Source organism: Ictidomys tridecemlineatus, chromosome 15 (assembly GCF_052094955.1).
Source record: "Ictidomys tridecemlineatus isolate mIctTri1 chromosome 15, mIctTri1.hap1, whole genome shotgun sequence".
Taxonomy (NCBI): domain Eukaryota; kingdom Metazoa; phylum Chordata; class Mammalia; order Rodentia; family Sciuridae; genus Ictidomys; species Ictidomys tridecemlineatus.
In genome coordinates, this window is record NC_135491.1 from 36578034 (window position 1) to 36593989 (window position 15956).

A 15956-nucleotide genomic window follows, 5' to 3' on the forward strand; every position below is an offset into this window, starting at 1 on the left:
GAACTTAGGACAGGCAAAGATTTCTTATACAAATTACAAAAGGTTGTATTTAGTTTAGAAAACTGGTTAGCTTTGACTAGAGTAAATTTAAAGCTTCTTCCAATAATATCTTCCTCTAAGGGAGTGAAGACAATCCTAAGAGTGGGAAATATTTGAACATATACCAGCAAAAGGTTTATATCCACAATACATGAAGAATTTTTATTTAAGAAATAAAATAAGGGGCTGGGAGCATTACTCAGTGGTAGAACACTTGCTTAGTATGCACAAAGCCCTGGATTTGATCCCCAGCACTGTAGTAAACCAGAAAATAACAGGAAAAATATATAAGAAAAATACAAAACAATCCAACACAAACATAAGCAAAATATTTTAAGAGGATCATCACAAACAAGGGTCAAACAAAGGTAGTTTCTATAGAATTCAACTGTCATTTAAATGCAAGATGAGAGAGACTTATTAACTGTGATTTAGTCCCAGTTAGACTAAGATATGCTTTTAAAAGCAGGGTTTGGGGGCCCTGGGTTTAATCTCCAGCACCATCAAAAAACAAAACCCAGAAAGAAATTAAAAGTTAATAAAAATAAAAAACCCAACAATATCAACAAAACAGGAATAAAATATTAAAAGAGGATCATCACAAAGAGGCTGACTTGCACATGAAAATCTCATTTAAAAATCATTAAGAAAATGCAAATTAAAACAATGAAATTCTACTGCATGGCTAAATGGCTTGTACAAACACACACACACGTATATATCAGATATGACGAGATATGGATAAAGAGTAATTGATCTATTGCTGAAAAGTACAAACTAATACTTGAATTTCAAAAGAGTATCTAATGAAGTTGAACATTCGAATACCCTAGGATCTAGGAGTTCATTTATATAAGTACATTGGATTTTAGTACTTTTCTCAATGTACATTATACGTTAAAGTGTTTTTTAGTTCTGAAAATTATCTTAAAAATCCAAATTACCTTGTAGAGAATCTGCATGGGTTTGGTGAGTTCCACATTTCTAAGGAAAGGCGCTAAATATTTGAATAAATCAATAAGTAGCTGTGCATACATGGGCCATCCCTGAAAGACAGAAATGTATATAAGCCATAATTATACTCAAGATGTTGTTCAGCCACTAAAAAAAATGCCCAAGCAGCTACACTATGATTTTTCTTCTTCATACTAACGTAAATAGGGCATACTAGTGAGTACTTCTCCCAGACTGATTGCCATTAGAAAAGCCTAAGTGACTATTAAAGTAGTGGGAAATGGTATTTGGAACAAACTGTTTCCATAGGTTTCAGGACATTATTTGTCTTCATGCCTAAGAAAATTAAAAAGGGAAGAAGAGGACAGATCTCAAGGAAATTTCAGATATAAAACTGAGGGGCTGGGATATAGCTCAGTTGGTAGAATGCTTTCCTCACATGCATAAGGCCCTGGGTTCAATCCACAGCACTACACACACAAAAGAAAAACTCTGAAAAAATGATAGCTAGATCTGTTTTCTTAAGTCCTTCTTTTAATTAAGTCCTGGGTTAACTATTTCCATTTCTACTCCCATTAATTTACAACATGAATTTTCTTTCAGCAAAAATTCTACTATTCAGGTTCATTTCTGTATACTTTCTTTCAATATTCTGTGTTCCCTCCTCCTGGAATGCCCTTCTCCAAATAAAAATAAGTTCATTTATCTTTCACCTGTTTTGGCCAAGTTCACTCTAGCACACAGTAGTCACATTTTTTCCTGGTCTGACAGGGCAAACAAAGGTACTTTCTATAGTACTCATTTGACATTTTATTGCAAGATAAGAAAAATACTTCTTTTATTAGCTCTGGTACATATTTCCAATTAGACTAAGAAACCCTATAACAGAAGTTGGTATTAGTCCCTTAAATAAAGCAAACTTGGGTGGAGAGTGTAGCTCATTGATAGATCACTTGCTTAGCAGGCCCTGAATTCGATACACAGTATGGGGGCAGAGGGGAATTTAGCACCATGGTTCTTAATCTTAAGCATGCACATGCAGGGTTAGGGTTGGGGTGGGACAACAACATGGACCACAATACTCTTTAATCTTAATTATGAGAGTTTTCAGCATTTAAGAATACAAACATGAAACTAGCAAGCTCCAGAGTACTGTTACCTAGAGATTTTTATCTAGCTATTGAGGGATTTCAATTTTAGAAACAAAACCAAAATCCAACTCCCACAATCATGTTTTAGAATCATTGCTATGTATGAAGCAACAATACATTACAACAAAAGCCTTACCACAAGTGGTCCACAACAAAGTTGGAAGGAAAAGTAACACTGAATAACCAAGGAATAGCTTTCAGGAAGAGATAGTCAAGTACTCATGAAGCCTGTTTTTACAACATTGACTCTACATTACATAGAATAAATCATTCTCTCAAATAAGCTTGGAAGAAGTACAATGACTACTAAATAACTAATAGCAATCTATAAGCAGTACTAATATATAAGCCCCGGGTAGTTACAGTCTTCATCTGGAGGAGATAAACTGCAGCCACACCTTCTGCTGTGGCGTATGTGCCAGCATTCTTGCAATAAATATCCGATGGGAGATCAGTTCAAGCCAGGCATATACAAAGCCAGGAGCTTTGGTAGGCCTCAAGATGTGGAATGTATTGCTGAAAGAAAGGGAGAAAAACACAAAACAAAACAAAAACTCTTTAGTTAGAAGCCCAAATTGAAATATAGCAAAAACTACATGAATAAGTAAAAGCGCCTGTTGATTTACAAATCAAAACAATCCACATGCCTCAAAACACATGAAGTTCCTTCTACTCCTATGATTTTACTACACTCAAACCAGCAGAACTTAAGTCTCTAATAAACCCAACAATACTCACCAGAAAGCTGTGAGTGTCTGGAAATTAATGGTTTCCAACACATGTTCAGGTGCATTGAGTTCTAAGAGCAGCATGATAAAAATTCGATGGTAAGGAAGCTGCTGAAATTCACTTTGCCGAACATCATGATCCTGTAGGAGAACTCCCACTACTATACCAAGGACCTATGTACAATACACAGAATATAACTTTTAAGTTGTACACACAATTCATTTCAATTCACTTGTCACTTGCAAGTTATGGTGCTTTTGCTCTGTGTTTATAAGAAGTATGTTAGGGGCTGGGGATGTGGCTCAAGCGGTAGCGCGCTCGCCTGGCATGCGTGCGGCCCGGGTTCGATCCTCAGCACCACATACCAACAAAGATGTTGTGTCTGCCGATAACTAAAAAATAAATATTAAAATTCTCTCTCTCTCTCTCTCTTTAAAAAAAAAAAAGAAGTATGTTAAAGGAGAGGATACAAACTATATAAATACAAAACTATATCCTGGCAACTGAAAGGGATATACATTAGTTTGACTTGGGCAGCAGTGTTCTATGTGTTTTCTTTGAATTTCAATATCCTTGGATCAGACCTGGAGATTCTCCACAAATGCCCACTGGTTCTTCTAAGAGTTCTAAAAATCAGGATGGCCCCTCACATTTTACCATGTCCACCTAATCAATAATCTAATTCTTCTGGTCTGATCTGAAGTTGACAAATTAGCAAATAGGTGTACACCCTACTGGCATTTAGTAGTTGTCAGTAGAGCTGTTGCATAGGCTGCAGAGGTGTTTCACAAAACTTTGAATACTGCTCGATTTGCTCATTAAACAGTGAAGGACATGAAGAACCCAGCTGTTATTTCCTTAAGACCAAAAACTTAAGTACACTTTCACCACTATTTGGTGGTGTGTGTAGTCCTGGGGATTGAACCCAGGGGCATTTAATCACTAAGCCACAACCCCACCCCTTTTTAAGTAGTCTATTTAGAGACAGGGTCTCTAAATGCCAATTGCTGAGGCTGGCATTGAATTCTCAATCCTCCTACCTGGGATTATAGACATGGGCGATTACACCCAGCTCACATATATTTTTACACTATTTTAATAATCGAATTTCCAAAAATCCCTCTCTATATATCAGGTCAAGGACTAAATGTTTTCCTTAGTATTGGAATTGCCCATCTGTTAGCCATAGATGTTTCTAGCTATCAATTAATTCCCAATGACATTATGCACAGGGCAAATCTAAATCTAATACTACCAAAATATCTTCTACTATAATCATTAACAAAGCATTAACATACTGAAATATATATTTAAAATTTCAGGTAAGAACTGTATCTTCTATAATTTGTTGGGTATGTTCACATGTTATCTCTGAATTTAATTTCAGGACAGAAAAGAACTGTTAAAAATATTTTGGGGAGGGCTTATCACAGAAACACTGATATAGACTTTGAATATAAAAAACTTTAGACCTTGTTTAGCAGATTAATCTTTGTGACAGTATTGGTGGCCTCCCCTGAGTGTTTCACTAGCAGTGCAATGAGTCGGACAAAGGCATCCAGGTTGTGATAGCACTTGGCTCGGATCATGGTGGGATTAGCAGCAGGATTGTGCTGCTGCTCAGCTTGAGCACGGTAACTGATTTCAACACACATTTCAGTGCATAGACGAAAGAACCTTGTTATGAGGTCATCAGTCTTCAGTATTCCTTGCTGGTGCATCTATATTATGGGAACAAAAACAGACACAATGAGACAATACACACAAACTTTGTACACCTTAATTTTCATGAGTAAGAAATACTAATTCGTTCTATTATCACATTTCTAATTCTTACTTAAAAAAAAAAAAAAGAAAAGCTGCCATGAGATGTCTTCTCATTAAGAAATCATGACAGAATTCCTCTGATTTTTAAGTTTCATGGATGAAAAGGTGGAAATTGAGTAAGAGATAATATTATGGCTATTTTGAATATGAAGGTAACATCAAATAATTTGTAAAATTAACTATGTAAACAAAATAAACTTTCAGTAGTAACTCCTGAGGTCATAATAAAACGTTCTGGACAATTCATCTTTCTCCCAGGAGGAAAATAAATTACATATATTTTTGCTTCTCATAGAATTAAAGATAATTGTCAGTAATTACTGACTTACCCAATAACAAAGCTTCCAAAACTCCATCTAGGTAACCCCCTAAATCACTGATTTATATAAAGTATGTATGTAATGAAAAAACTCAGATCATGTCTAGCTACTTAAATGTAACAAATTGTTACATTAAAGGAGAAAAGGAAAGCCTATTTATAAGAGAGGAAGGGAAAGGGAGGAGGCAGGGGATTAGTATGGATGGTGGAATGTGATGATCATTATCCAAAGTACATGTATGAAGACACGAATTGGGTGTCAACCTACTTTATATACAAATAGAGATATGAAAAATTGTGCTCTATGTGTAATAAGAATTGTAATACATTCCACTGTCATGTATTGAAAAAAATAAAATCAATTTTTTAAAAAGGGAAAAATAAAAGATAGGAAAAACTCTAAATTACATGACATATATCTGTTAATGAAGCTGAATATGTGTTATTTGGGGGTGGGGGCACATCAGCACCACCACAGGGAAATGCCCATTTAAAGGTAGAGGAAGGAGGCCAGTACTCACTTAATAAAGAAACCAAGCTCAGAGGGAAAGCTTCGAGGTTATCTTGGAAATTTTAAAACAATTTAACTGTCCCTTCAAAAGAAATAAGACAGTTGAATTGGTAGGAATAGGATAATAATGTGCCCTAGTAAAGACAAAGGGCCTTCAATATCTACAGTGAATCCGAAAAAGTAAAGAGGAAGCACAAAAAGGGAAACAAGAATTCTCAAAAGGGTGCAAAACTGAACAGAAAATTATGATACATTATCTTTTTTTCCAAGAGAAATAGAAAAAGAGAGTAAATAAATAAGCCAGCAGAAAGAACTGAGATAGGCGCCATATCCATCCCCATGAAATAGCAATGATCATAAAAACCAGCTAATTCAATTCTTTTCTCCATCCAAATTAAAAAAAAAAAAAATCAAACTAGATACATGCAGTAACATCTTTTCAGTAGGGTATGTTTTGTAATTCCCTGGATTCTTTTAGGAGATAAATCTGCCTGGTACATCTTACTAGGAAATATTCATGTTGAAAAGAAAACCCAACTTGTACGTTTAAAATCAACTCTTCTACTTTGAAATATCATTTACTTAAAAACGGAACTAATTAGTAATCTTTCTCTGGCAACTTATCCGAGTTCTGTTTTCAGTTTAAAAATTTGGAGAAATAAGCAGATAGTTTACCCTGAATAACATTAATTCCACTAAAGTAATTCTAAGGCCAGTAAAGTGCCACTCTTGCCAAGTTATATTAAAATCAGAACACACTGACTAGTAGTGCTCTTAATCTCTTACATTTGCTAAGCAGCCAGTGATGACAAAAAACAGAAATTAAATGATACTATGTACCATACTTTATTTCATCCTATCCACAAAAATTCCTGTTAAACCTTGGTTGTGGGCTTCTTTTTTGGCTTGGTTTCTAACAGTAAAATTCCAAGTTGCACCAATTTATGAATGGAAATACTAAAACTATTTTCCAAAAGAACATGTTTAGGGAGATAACCTACTCTAACTTTAAAAATAAAAAATACTATATCACTTAAATAATTATTTTACCTTATTTTTTTATACATGAGATAAAAGAGTTTCAATTACTTAGTAGCCTATAATCCATCACTGCTGGATTATCAAACTAGTTAAGTTATATTTGGCAGCTTTGTTATTATCTGACCCCACTGTACATCATAGCAAGAATGAGATAAATAGGACTAAATGGGGGTGGTGTGGGGATGCTCACTTTACTGCTGTGATCAAACACAAAGGCTATTTTGTAAAGCATAAAGCATGATGGTGACATTTTTGGTTTACATGAGTAAGGAAATAACTGTCTAGCCACAGGTATATAATAACTGAGCTTTACTACTGGAGGTTATCACATCCTACTTATGTTGAATAAAAAGCACCTTTCTTTCCAAAAGCTCTACCTGTCCAACAAACGCAGAGAAAGCTTTGGTACTGTCACGGCCAGCAGCTGCTGAATGGTAGAGATTCACCCATTCCCTCAGAAGATACTCTGCCTTCTCCCTCAGGCCTGGAGGATCATCATACTCTGAAGCTTGAGAGATCCCAGAATGCATCATAAAGTTAGGGCCTCCATGAGCACGATCAATCATGGCTTCATAGTTGGATCGCACTACTTCCATCAGCTGGGGCAATCTAATACAATAAATCCAGAGTGAAAAAAAATTGGTCTATTCAAGATTGTGATTTCACACAGACACATTTGGACAATTTGATTATTTAACAGAAAACACAAAGGAATGATCACTTCACTTGAGCATTTCCATACTTAAATATAACTATCTTTGGTCTCTTCTTCTCCACTTATACAAATGGTAAGATTTAAGCTATTATCTTCACCAAAAACCCTGCCCACTGAAATAGAGTTGATATTCAGAGTCAACAAACACTTCACTGTTTGCTGTTTGCCTGTTACGTGCCATGCTTCATCTTTGTTACTCACAGCTTTTAAGTGTCAGGTATAAACCACAGCTCTGATACCAACTCAGTTCTTATGTGTACTGCTCTATACCAGGAAGGTCTGGCAGTTAATTAAGCTTCCATACTTGTGACAATCACTCTCACTGTGTTTCTAAGTAGAAAGCAGTTATTAAACAGTAGTTTTAGTAAGTCTGCACATTCCTTTCTAAAGCTTTCTTAGGAGACTGCTGAATGCACAGGGAACCCAAAGCATTTCATTCTCACCCTTCTGGAGCGTTGCCTCTGGAATGAGCATTGATCCTCATGAGGGTTTCGATGGTATGGAACAGATCTGCCTCAGTAACATGGGAAACACTCCTTTCATCCACCAGAAGGATTTTTACCAATTGCATAGCAAATGCCACGGCCATGTAGTTTAAACCATTCTCCATTGACTGACAACAGAGAAAATGCAATTTAAAAGAGATGACACTTGGGGGTAAAAATACTCCGAGTCCTTTTGTTGGCTCAAATAAATTCCTCCCATACCTGAGCTAGGTGAAGATCATACTGCTGCATGTTAACTAAATGATTGCGAATTAGCAACTCCACAGCCTCCACATTATATTTGTATTCATCTCGACATTCAATTAGGCACCTAAGAAAAGTTAGGATTTTATTCATATGAGCTTAATCATATTGTATCAGGTAAACAAAAAGTTCATTTTACTCAATGCAAATTTCCCAAATTAAAGATGACTTCAATTTAGAGTCAACTGCAAAACTAAATACCCAAGTTTAAAATCAGCCAGTGATTTGGGGGGTATAGCTAAGGGGTACAATGGATTCTCAGCATGCACCAAACAAAAAACAAACAGAACACACATACACATAAACAAATATAAGAAGAACAGCTCAATGCTTTGAGGCCATGTTAAGATAGCCCAGGCTTTGCTTTAAATGTTAGGAAATGAGATTCTATTAAAATATTTACCTATGAATATTACTGCTGTGAAATCATTGAAACAAATGACCTACAATTTTATGTTCCAAAACAAGGTAAAGGCTTTCTATTGTGGGCAAAAGGTTGAGATTACTTGGGAAAAAAAGAACCATTCACCAATTCTCACTTCTTAGAATTTGGAAATGCAAATATTTCCCTTATTTTCAAGAAAAAAAGGGAAACTTCTAGACGAAAACAAGACCATGCATATTAAAATTCACTTCAGTTGGGCTTGGTGGCACGCCTATAATCCCAGCAGCCTGGGTGGCTCAGACAAGAGGATCTCCAAGTATAAGACCAGCCTCTGCAATCTAGCAAGGCCCTGGGCAACTTTTGAGACCCTGTCTCAAAATAAAAAGTAAAAAGGGTTGGGATGTAGTTTAGTGCTTAAATGCCCCTGGGTTCAATCACTCCAATAATTACTACTTAAATAAATGGCTACTAACCTTGTGATCTGTTTGTTGCACCACGGAGATCCATAAGCCCTACCATCCTGTAGAGCTTTTAGTACCAAGAGGTGGCATTCCCTATAGCGCAGCAGAAGGTCAGCATCAGCACCACTTGTGGCATCTAATAATCCCTCTACAGCCTATGAGCAAAGAAAGTGTTCAGAACCTCAGAAACAATTGTAGTGAGCCCAGTTATGAAAACTCAAAATCAAACCTCAATGTGAACCAGGAAAAGACCTTCTAAAACCTTAAGACTGTTACCTCCTTTCTAAGTTCTATGTAGTTCAAATTCATTCTGTAGTTCTTCACTGTCATAAAAGTCTCTGCAACAGCAACTGCAGCACCTACAAACCCTAGGGCCCCCAATCTATCTTGACCTACTACCAAAATATTTGGATCAATTTTAAAGATCTTTTTAAATAAAAATAATTGCAGAAAATATTACTTAAGGAAAAATCAAAACAACTTCTTTACTATTAATATCTGCCATGACTACATAATTTTTTTGGTTTATTTTTACACATGACAGTACAGAAAACAAATATGATGTATGTCTTATTCTAATTAAGATACCAGTCCTGTGGTTATACATGTAAACATGCATTGTGGTGTATTCATATATACATACATATATATATACACACATATATACATATGTATATGTATACACACACACAGCGAAGTTGTGTCAGATTCACTCGACTTACTTTCTTATTTCTATCCCCCACCCCCTTCCCTTCATTCCCCTTTGTCTAATCCACTGAACCTCTAGCCCCCTTGCCCTTGTTGTGGGTTAGCATCCACATATCTGAGAGAACTTTCGACCTTTAGTTTTTGGGGGATTTGCTTATTTTACTTAGCATGATAATCCATTGTGTATATATTGTGTATATATACCACATTTTCTTTATCCATTCATCTGTTGAAGGGTACCTTGGTTAGTTCCATATAGTGAACTGAGCACCTATGAACATTGATATGGCTGAGTCACTACAGTATGCTGATTTGAACTCCTCTGGATCTATACGAAGGAGTGGGATAACTGTGTCAAATGGTGGTTCCATTCCAAGTTTTTAGAGGAATGTCCACACTGCATTCCAGAATGGTTATGCCAATTTGCAGTCCCACTAGCAGTATATGAGAATATACTCTTCCCCACAACCTTGCCAACATTTACTGTTACTTGTATTCTTGATTGTTGTAATTCTGACTGGAGTGGGAAGAAATCTCAGTGTATGCCATGACATTACAGAAGTCATCCAATACTGAGAAAAAATATTTATTTATGTAACAGAATTTCATTTATATTATTATTTTTTAAAATCTTAAGTATAACTTTATGAGCTTTTAGACAATGACAAATCACTATATGTTTACAAACCTAGCTGCTTCTAGGAGTAACAGCTTAGGAACCAACCTTCTGGAGTAATCCAAGAGCAGCTATGGCATCCCGGGAGTTTCGAGATAATACTACAACCTCCAAAAGACTTCGAAGAGCCTGAGCTTGCGGGTTCATGGCCAGAGTTGGTGGAATGGCATGTAAGTGCTGCTCCAGTTCGGTAATGCACTTATCATAAATCTGAGCTACATCATCTGTTGCCCAAGCTTGCTGTTTTAGAGAAGGAAATAAACAAAATACTTTAAGGTTTTTCATTAACACAGGTACATAATAGAGTTCTGTTAGCATATTTATTCTCTTAAAACACAGAGGGCCTCTTCCATTTCTCCTTCCTAAGGTATTCAGTCTAAACACTATTAAGTGAGGCGACGCAAGGCAGGCACAGGGCAGAGGTATTAAAGATCATGAAGCCTGAAAGACACCAACACAAATGAAGTGAGAAAGGAAACACCAATAAGAAGACTACAGGCAGCACCACTTGTGGCATCTAATGTCATCTACAGGGTAAAAAAAGTTAAAGAGTTCTAATCATGAAAAATATAGTACTTAGATCAACTATTAAAGCATAAGACAAAAGTATCTGCATCGCTTCTAGGATATTCCTACCAAAAATGCTGCCTATGGATGAAGATATAGCTCAATGGCAGAGCATTTTCCTTGCACAAGTAAGGCCCCAAGTTGGATCCTCAGAACCACACACATTTATTACTAGCTGGGCGTGGTGGCACATGCCTATAATCCCAGCAACTCAGGAGGCTGAGTCAAGAGGATCGCAGGTTCAAAGCCAGCCTTAGCAATTTAGTAAAGCACTAAGTAACTTAGGGGTACCCTGTCTCAAAATAAATTATAAAACAGGCTAGGAGGCTGGGGCTGTGGCTCAGCTACTGCTTGCTTGGCATGTGTGAAGCACTGGGTTCAATTCTCAGTACCACATATAAATAAATAAAGGTCTATCGACAAATAAATAAATAAATAAATATTTAAAAAAAAAAACAGGCTAGGGATGTGGCTCAGTGGTTAAAGCACCACTGGGCTCAATCCCTGGTAACCACTAACCCCTGCAAAGTATCTAGCCATGAGAATACATTGGACAAACCCAAATTAGGCCATTCTAGAAAATTAACTGGCTTATAATCTTAAAGGTATCAAAGTCAAGAAAAAAGAGGAAATTGCAGAAAATATTTTAAATGAATCATGCAATTCTAAAACAGGTCTTTTAACTGTGCATTATTAGGACAACCTGGTAAATCTTAAATACGGCTTAAGAATTAGACAGGTATTAAGTATTCGTGTTAATTTCCTGATTTTAAATGTTTGTATAGTGGTCACACAAGAGAATGGTTTTGTGAAAAAACAAAATCAGCTGGGCACACAGTGGCATGCACCTTTAATCCTAGTTACTTGGGAAGAGGCTGAGACTTGAAGCAAGCCTGGGTAACACAGTGAGACTACAACTCAAACACACACATATACACACACACACACACACACACACACACATAAATCAAAGGATTTAGGATAACAAGTTCTTAGGCCTGCAACTTATTCGAAAGTGCTTAAAGTAGAAAATGTTTTCAGTATATTTTCACCTGTTTTTGTAAAAATTCCAACCCCTCCCAAGTCCACGTGAGTCCTGAGTCTACCATGCAAATTCCTCTAATTAAGATACCCATTAAAGTTAAACCAATCTCATAGATTTAACAAAAATTCTATATTCCATACTGATCTGATACAAATACCTACAACTCAAGTTCCAAAAAAGAAAGTGACAATTACTGGCAAAAACAATTCAAAATTACAGTATAAAACACCTTAATCCAAGGCAAGTATTTACCTTCATTGGTTGAGCTAAAAATCCTGTGGGCTGACTGAGGTCATTCGTAGGCAAAAAGCCTGGCACATTGCGTGCAAACTCTTCATAAACAGCCAACTGCTTTGGGTCTACACCACCAACCTTGAAAGAAGAAAGTCAATTTTAACAGGAGCCCCTATACAAATAAAAGAAACTTTTCTTGAAATTGAAAAATCTGCAAGAGAGTTAACCACAGAGGTTCTGGGAAGAGTCATTACAACATGTAACAGTATAATTGAACATGTATGCCCATAAACAGCTCAGAAGAGGCTTTTCTCATTTTCCTATTAGTTACCCTCATTCATAAATTTATCAAGAAGTATTCCACTGATAAAGGCCTCCACTGAAAAATAACTTCCCTGGAGTCGGCAAATAGTATCAGACTCCGGACCAACTTGCTAGTACCAATAAAAAACTATTAAAAAAATTTAAGTACCAGAAAATGTGAGCAGAGTAAGCACAAGTTGAGAAACAAAACTTTGTGCAACAAAACTTAACAGGCACACGAACTCTTTACAGTACACTTTAACAATTTTGGAGGGTGGCAGAATCTAAAGTATTTCCATACCTCCTCCACAGATGGCTTTAAAGACAAGTGCTACTGAGTTGAGATGCTTTCTCAGAAACAACATCCTATCCTATCCTAGTCCCAGTGAGGAGTTCAAACAAAAACAAAAAGAAAGAAAGAAAACATAGATGAAGCAGGGAAGAGACAGAGCCTCAGTTCTCACTTTCAGCCTGATTTGCTCGGGCATCCGTTCAGCCTGATAGGTTAATACCACAGGATCACAGTATCTGCGCCCTTCTTGCCTGGCATGTTTTCTCAATTCAAATTCCTGCAAACAAAAAAAGTCACTGAGGTTCTTGTTATGAGGCATTTTCTTAAATTAAAAATAAAACAACTTGAAAAGCAAATGCTAAACACTTACAGTTGCTAATCTCTTGTCCATCTCAGGGCCTGCTTTTTCAACTGCAGTCTTCTGAATAAAACAGCAAGCTAATTCACAATTGTCCTGAGCTAACTGAGCAGCTGCCTGATCCATCATTTCTCTTTGTTGTGGGGATGCAGTCTATTTGAAACATAAAGAAAAAGAAAAGAAAGAAAACAATTCTTGTAGACAGGAGGAAATGCAGGCAACAAATTCATTTTAAGTTTTGCCTCTACTTGATATAGCTTTAAATTACCTTCCTCATCTATTAAGATGAAAATATCCTATACATTTTCAGTTTCTTATGAATGCAGTAAAGATAATAAAGCAGTGAACAAATGAATTGTTAACCATGACATCTGAAACTCAGAAGCAAGATGGTTAGCTTATTCCATTAAAAGAGGCAGAAGGATCATGAGTTCAAAGCCAGTTTCATCAAAAAGTGAGGTGCTAAAGCAACTCGGTTGAGACCCTAACTCTAAATAAAATACAAAATAGGGCTAGGGATGTGGCTCTGTGGTTGAGTGCCCCTAGTACCCTCCCCCACAAAAAATCTTACAAATATTTGGTTATTTATTATCTGCCAAATGTCATTGAGGATACAACAAAAAGCAAAAAAAAAATGGCACAGTGCTTCACCTTATAAAACTTATAGGAAGACATCAAATAAACATGGCGATTTTAAGATCAAGTGTTAACATCCACTGTCAAAGGATGAAAAACTCTGGCAGATGAACAGTAATAAATTTTGTTACACTAAGTAAGTAGCCAACTTACAACACTAAGTAAGTAACCAACTTACACGAAGGGCTGAAGCAAAACTGTTTTTTAGGTTTGTAGATATGCTCATCAGCAAAGGTTCCCTGCAAGTAATCATAGCCATTCCAGCTGTCAAATTTCGCATCATGTGGTGAGCTGCTATTCGCATTCGAGATTCCTCAGAATCCAGGGCAAAATCCTTTCTAACTATTTGCTCACAAGTAGTCATGGCAATCTTAATTGATCGATCCACCACTGGATGGACCAACTCTTGGACAGCTCGTTCAATTGCTTGACGCACACACTGCTTCAACTGTGGATGGGCCTGAAATAATGGAATCTGAGGGAGGGGCAAATAAATTTATTTAACAGTTTGTTTAAATAAGACAGCAAGCTATATGCAATCAACCTACATTTTAGAATTACTTCAAGATTAACAGAAACTAGACTTTTACATAAAATTAATAAAGAAAACGGTGGGAAACAGAAACTGGGTTACACAGGGTTAAGGATTCAGTATACTTTGTGATCCATGATTAAAGATATGTCAACTTTTTAAATTCAAGTTTAATAGGCAAACTATTTACAAGATCCATTACCTACTTATGGACACATTACTTGCTAAGCTAAAATAATACCTAAGGAATTTGTTTTCAGGAAAGAAACATCTCTATTAACTTTGGAAAACTAAATTTTCAGACAAAGAGCTTCCTACAAAAACTATTATTGCCACAAATAATTCTTCAGAACAGTATGCATTTTATAGTGATTGCTGAGGTCTCTTGCTTCATTTGAAAGACTGTTGTTGATTTTGTTTCCAGTATAAACCATGCCCTAATACTTACTTGGATGCCCTTAACTTACTGAACTCTTACAATGAACACATAATATTCAAATTACTAGGCTTGTTCCAAAGAGAAATCAATTTTTAGATCTGGGTACCCACTCTGTATCCTATCTGTCTTGTCTACACAGAGGGGGAGAGGAGAAAAGTTTAATATGATCTCTTTAAAGTACTTTCAAAGTCCCTTTAATAAAAAAAGTTCAGTGTATTAATGTTACTTCTATATTTGTAAACATTTTTGGTTTCTGAAAAAGGAAGTGAACAAAACAGTTAACAAAACAGTGAACAAAACAGTTAACTCGTATCAAGTAGAAAACAAGACTGAGGGAAAACAATAAACTACCACCCTAAGTATACAGAATAAGCATAGGGAAAGGACTGAATTTAGATCAAGCGGCCTCCTGCAACCACCCAAAACAACTTAACTGAAACTACTAAGTCCCATTTAAGACTATATATATATGTCAGCTCAGTTTCAGTTATCTGAAAAACAAAACAAAACAAAAAACAACAACAACAAAAAAAACCCAAATGGCTAATGGCTTCGTATAAAGCTAAAGTGACATAATAATAAAAATAAAAGCAAAAAAAAAGTTTGTTGACCTAAGAAATATCCAAGATCACAATTTTATTGCTGGCTTAATTTAATCATGGGTTGGGATAAGAGGGACCAATATGAATGTTATTTATCACTCAGACTATTTTTTTGAGACCAAAAAAAAAAAAAAATCAACTATACTATATAGCAGTTCCAGATCTTTGTTCTTTCTGACAAAACCCTACAACACAGTAATTCAGAGGGAAGGGGAAAAGAAAGTGACCTAACACTTTGTCAGAAACTAGGAGTTGGGGAAATGGAGCAGTGTGTACTTACTGTTGGGTTAAGAGTAATGTGTGGTGCCAGGCCTGCGAGGGAATAGACATTGATGTCATGGTAGCTGTACTGCGGCTGTGGTGGAACTGTGGCTGTACAGGTAGTGCTGGTAGCAGGTGTTGTAGAAGTGGCTAAATGTAAAGTGACAAAATAAGAGATTAAAAGGTCACATCTGTTGAATTGATAATAAAATTAAGTATTATTAAATGGTAATTATCTAACTAATTGGGTTTTTTTAGTCTCTTGGCAGGGGTAATGGTGATGGTAAATAACTTTCCAATTATGAAAACAAAATTCTACCATAAAAGATGTGACCAAAACACACAGTGCCTCAAAGCACAGAAATCAATTGAAGAGAGAAGCTACATTAGCAGGCCCAAGCGTTCCTTGTTGATTTAGCCTA

The 15956-nt window shown here is 36.1% G+C and overlaps 1 protein-coding gene across 11 annotated transcripts in view; it reads right to left on the reverse strand.

Moving 5' to 3' along the window:
• The window catches only part of Cnot1 (CCR4-NOT transcription complex subunit 1), an 83147-nt gene that overhangs the window by 6382 nt on the left and 60809 nt on the right, over window positions 1-15956 (reverse strand). For 6 of the 11 annotated variants that reach the window (XM_078032415.1, XM_040280135.2, XM_013365880.4 and 3 more), the window contains 14 exons: window positions 15554-15684; window positions 13879-14175; window positions 13077-13217; window positions 12879-12983; window positions 12130-12249; window positions 10314-10505; window positions 8894-9036; window positions 7994-8102; window positions 7730-7899; window positions 6928-7180; window positions 4346-4594; window positions 2883-3046; window positions 2543-2660; window positions 984-1085 (listed from right to left, as the gene is read on the reverse strand). In XM_078032415.1, the coding sequence (XP_077888541.1) occupies window positions 984-1085; window positions 2543-2660; window positions 2883-3046; window positions 4346-4594; window positions 6928-7180; window positions 7730-7899; window positions 7994-8102; window positions 8894-9036; window positions 10314-10505; window positions 12130-12249; window positions 12879-12983; window positions 13077-13217; window positions 13879-14175; window positions 15554-15684 (2294 nt within the window). Of the gene's footprint in view, window positions 1-983; window positions 1086-2507; window positions 2661-2882; window positions 3047-4345; window positions 4595-6927; window positions 7181-7729; window positions 7900-7993; window positions 8103-8893; window positions 9037-10313; window positions 10506-12129; window positions 12250-12878; window positions 13003-13076; window positions 13218-13878; window positions 14176-15553; window positions 15685-15956 lie in introns of those variants that run through there. The other 5 variants (XM_013365883.4, XM_005318254.4, XM_005318252.4 and 2 more) reach the window with 3 other exon arrangements.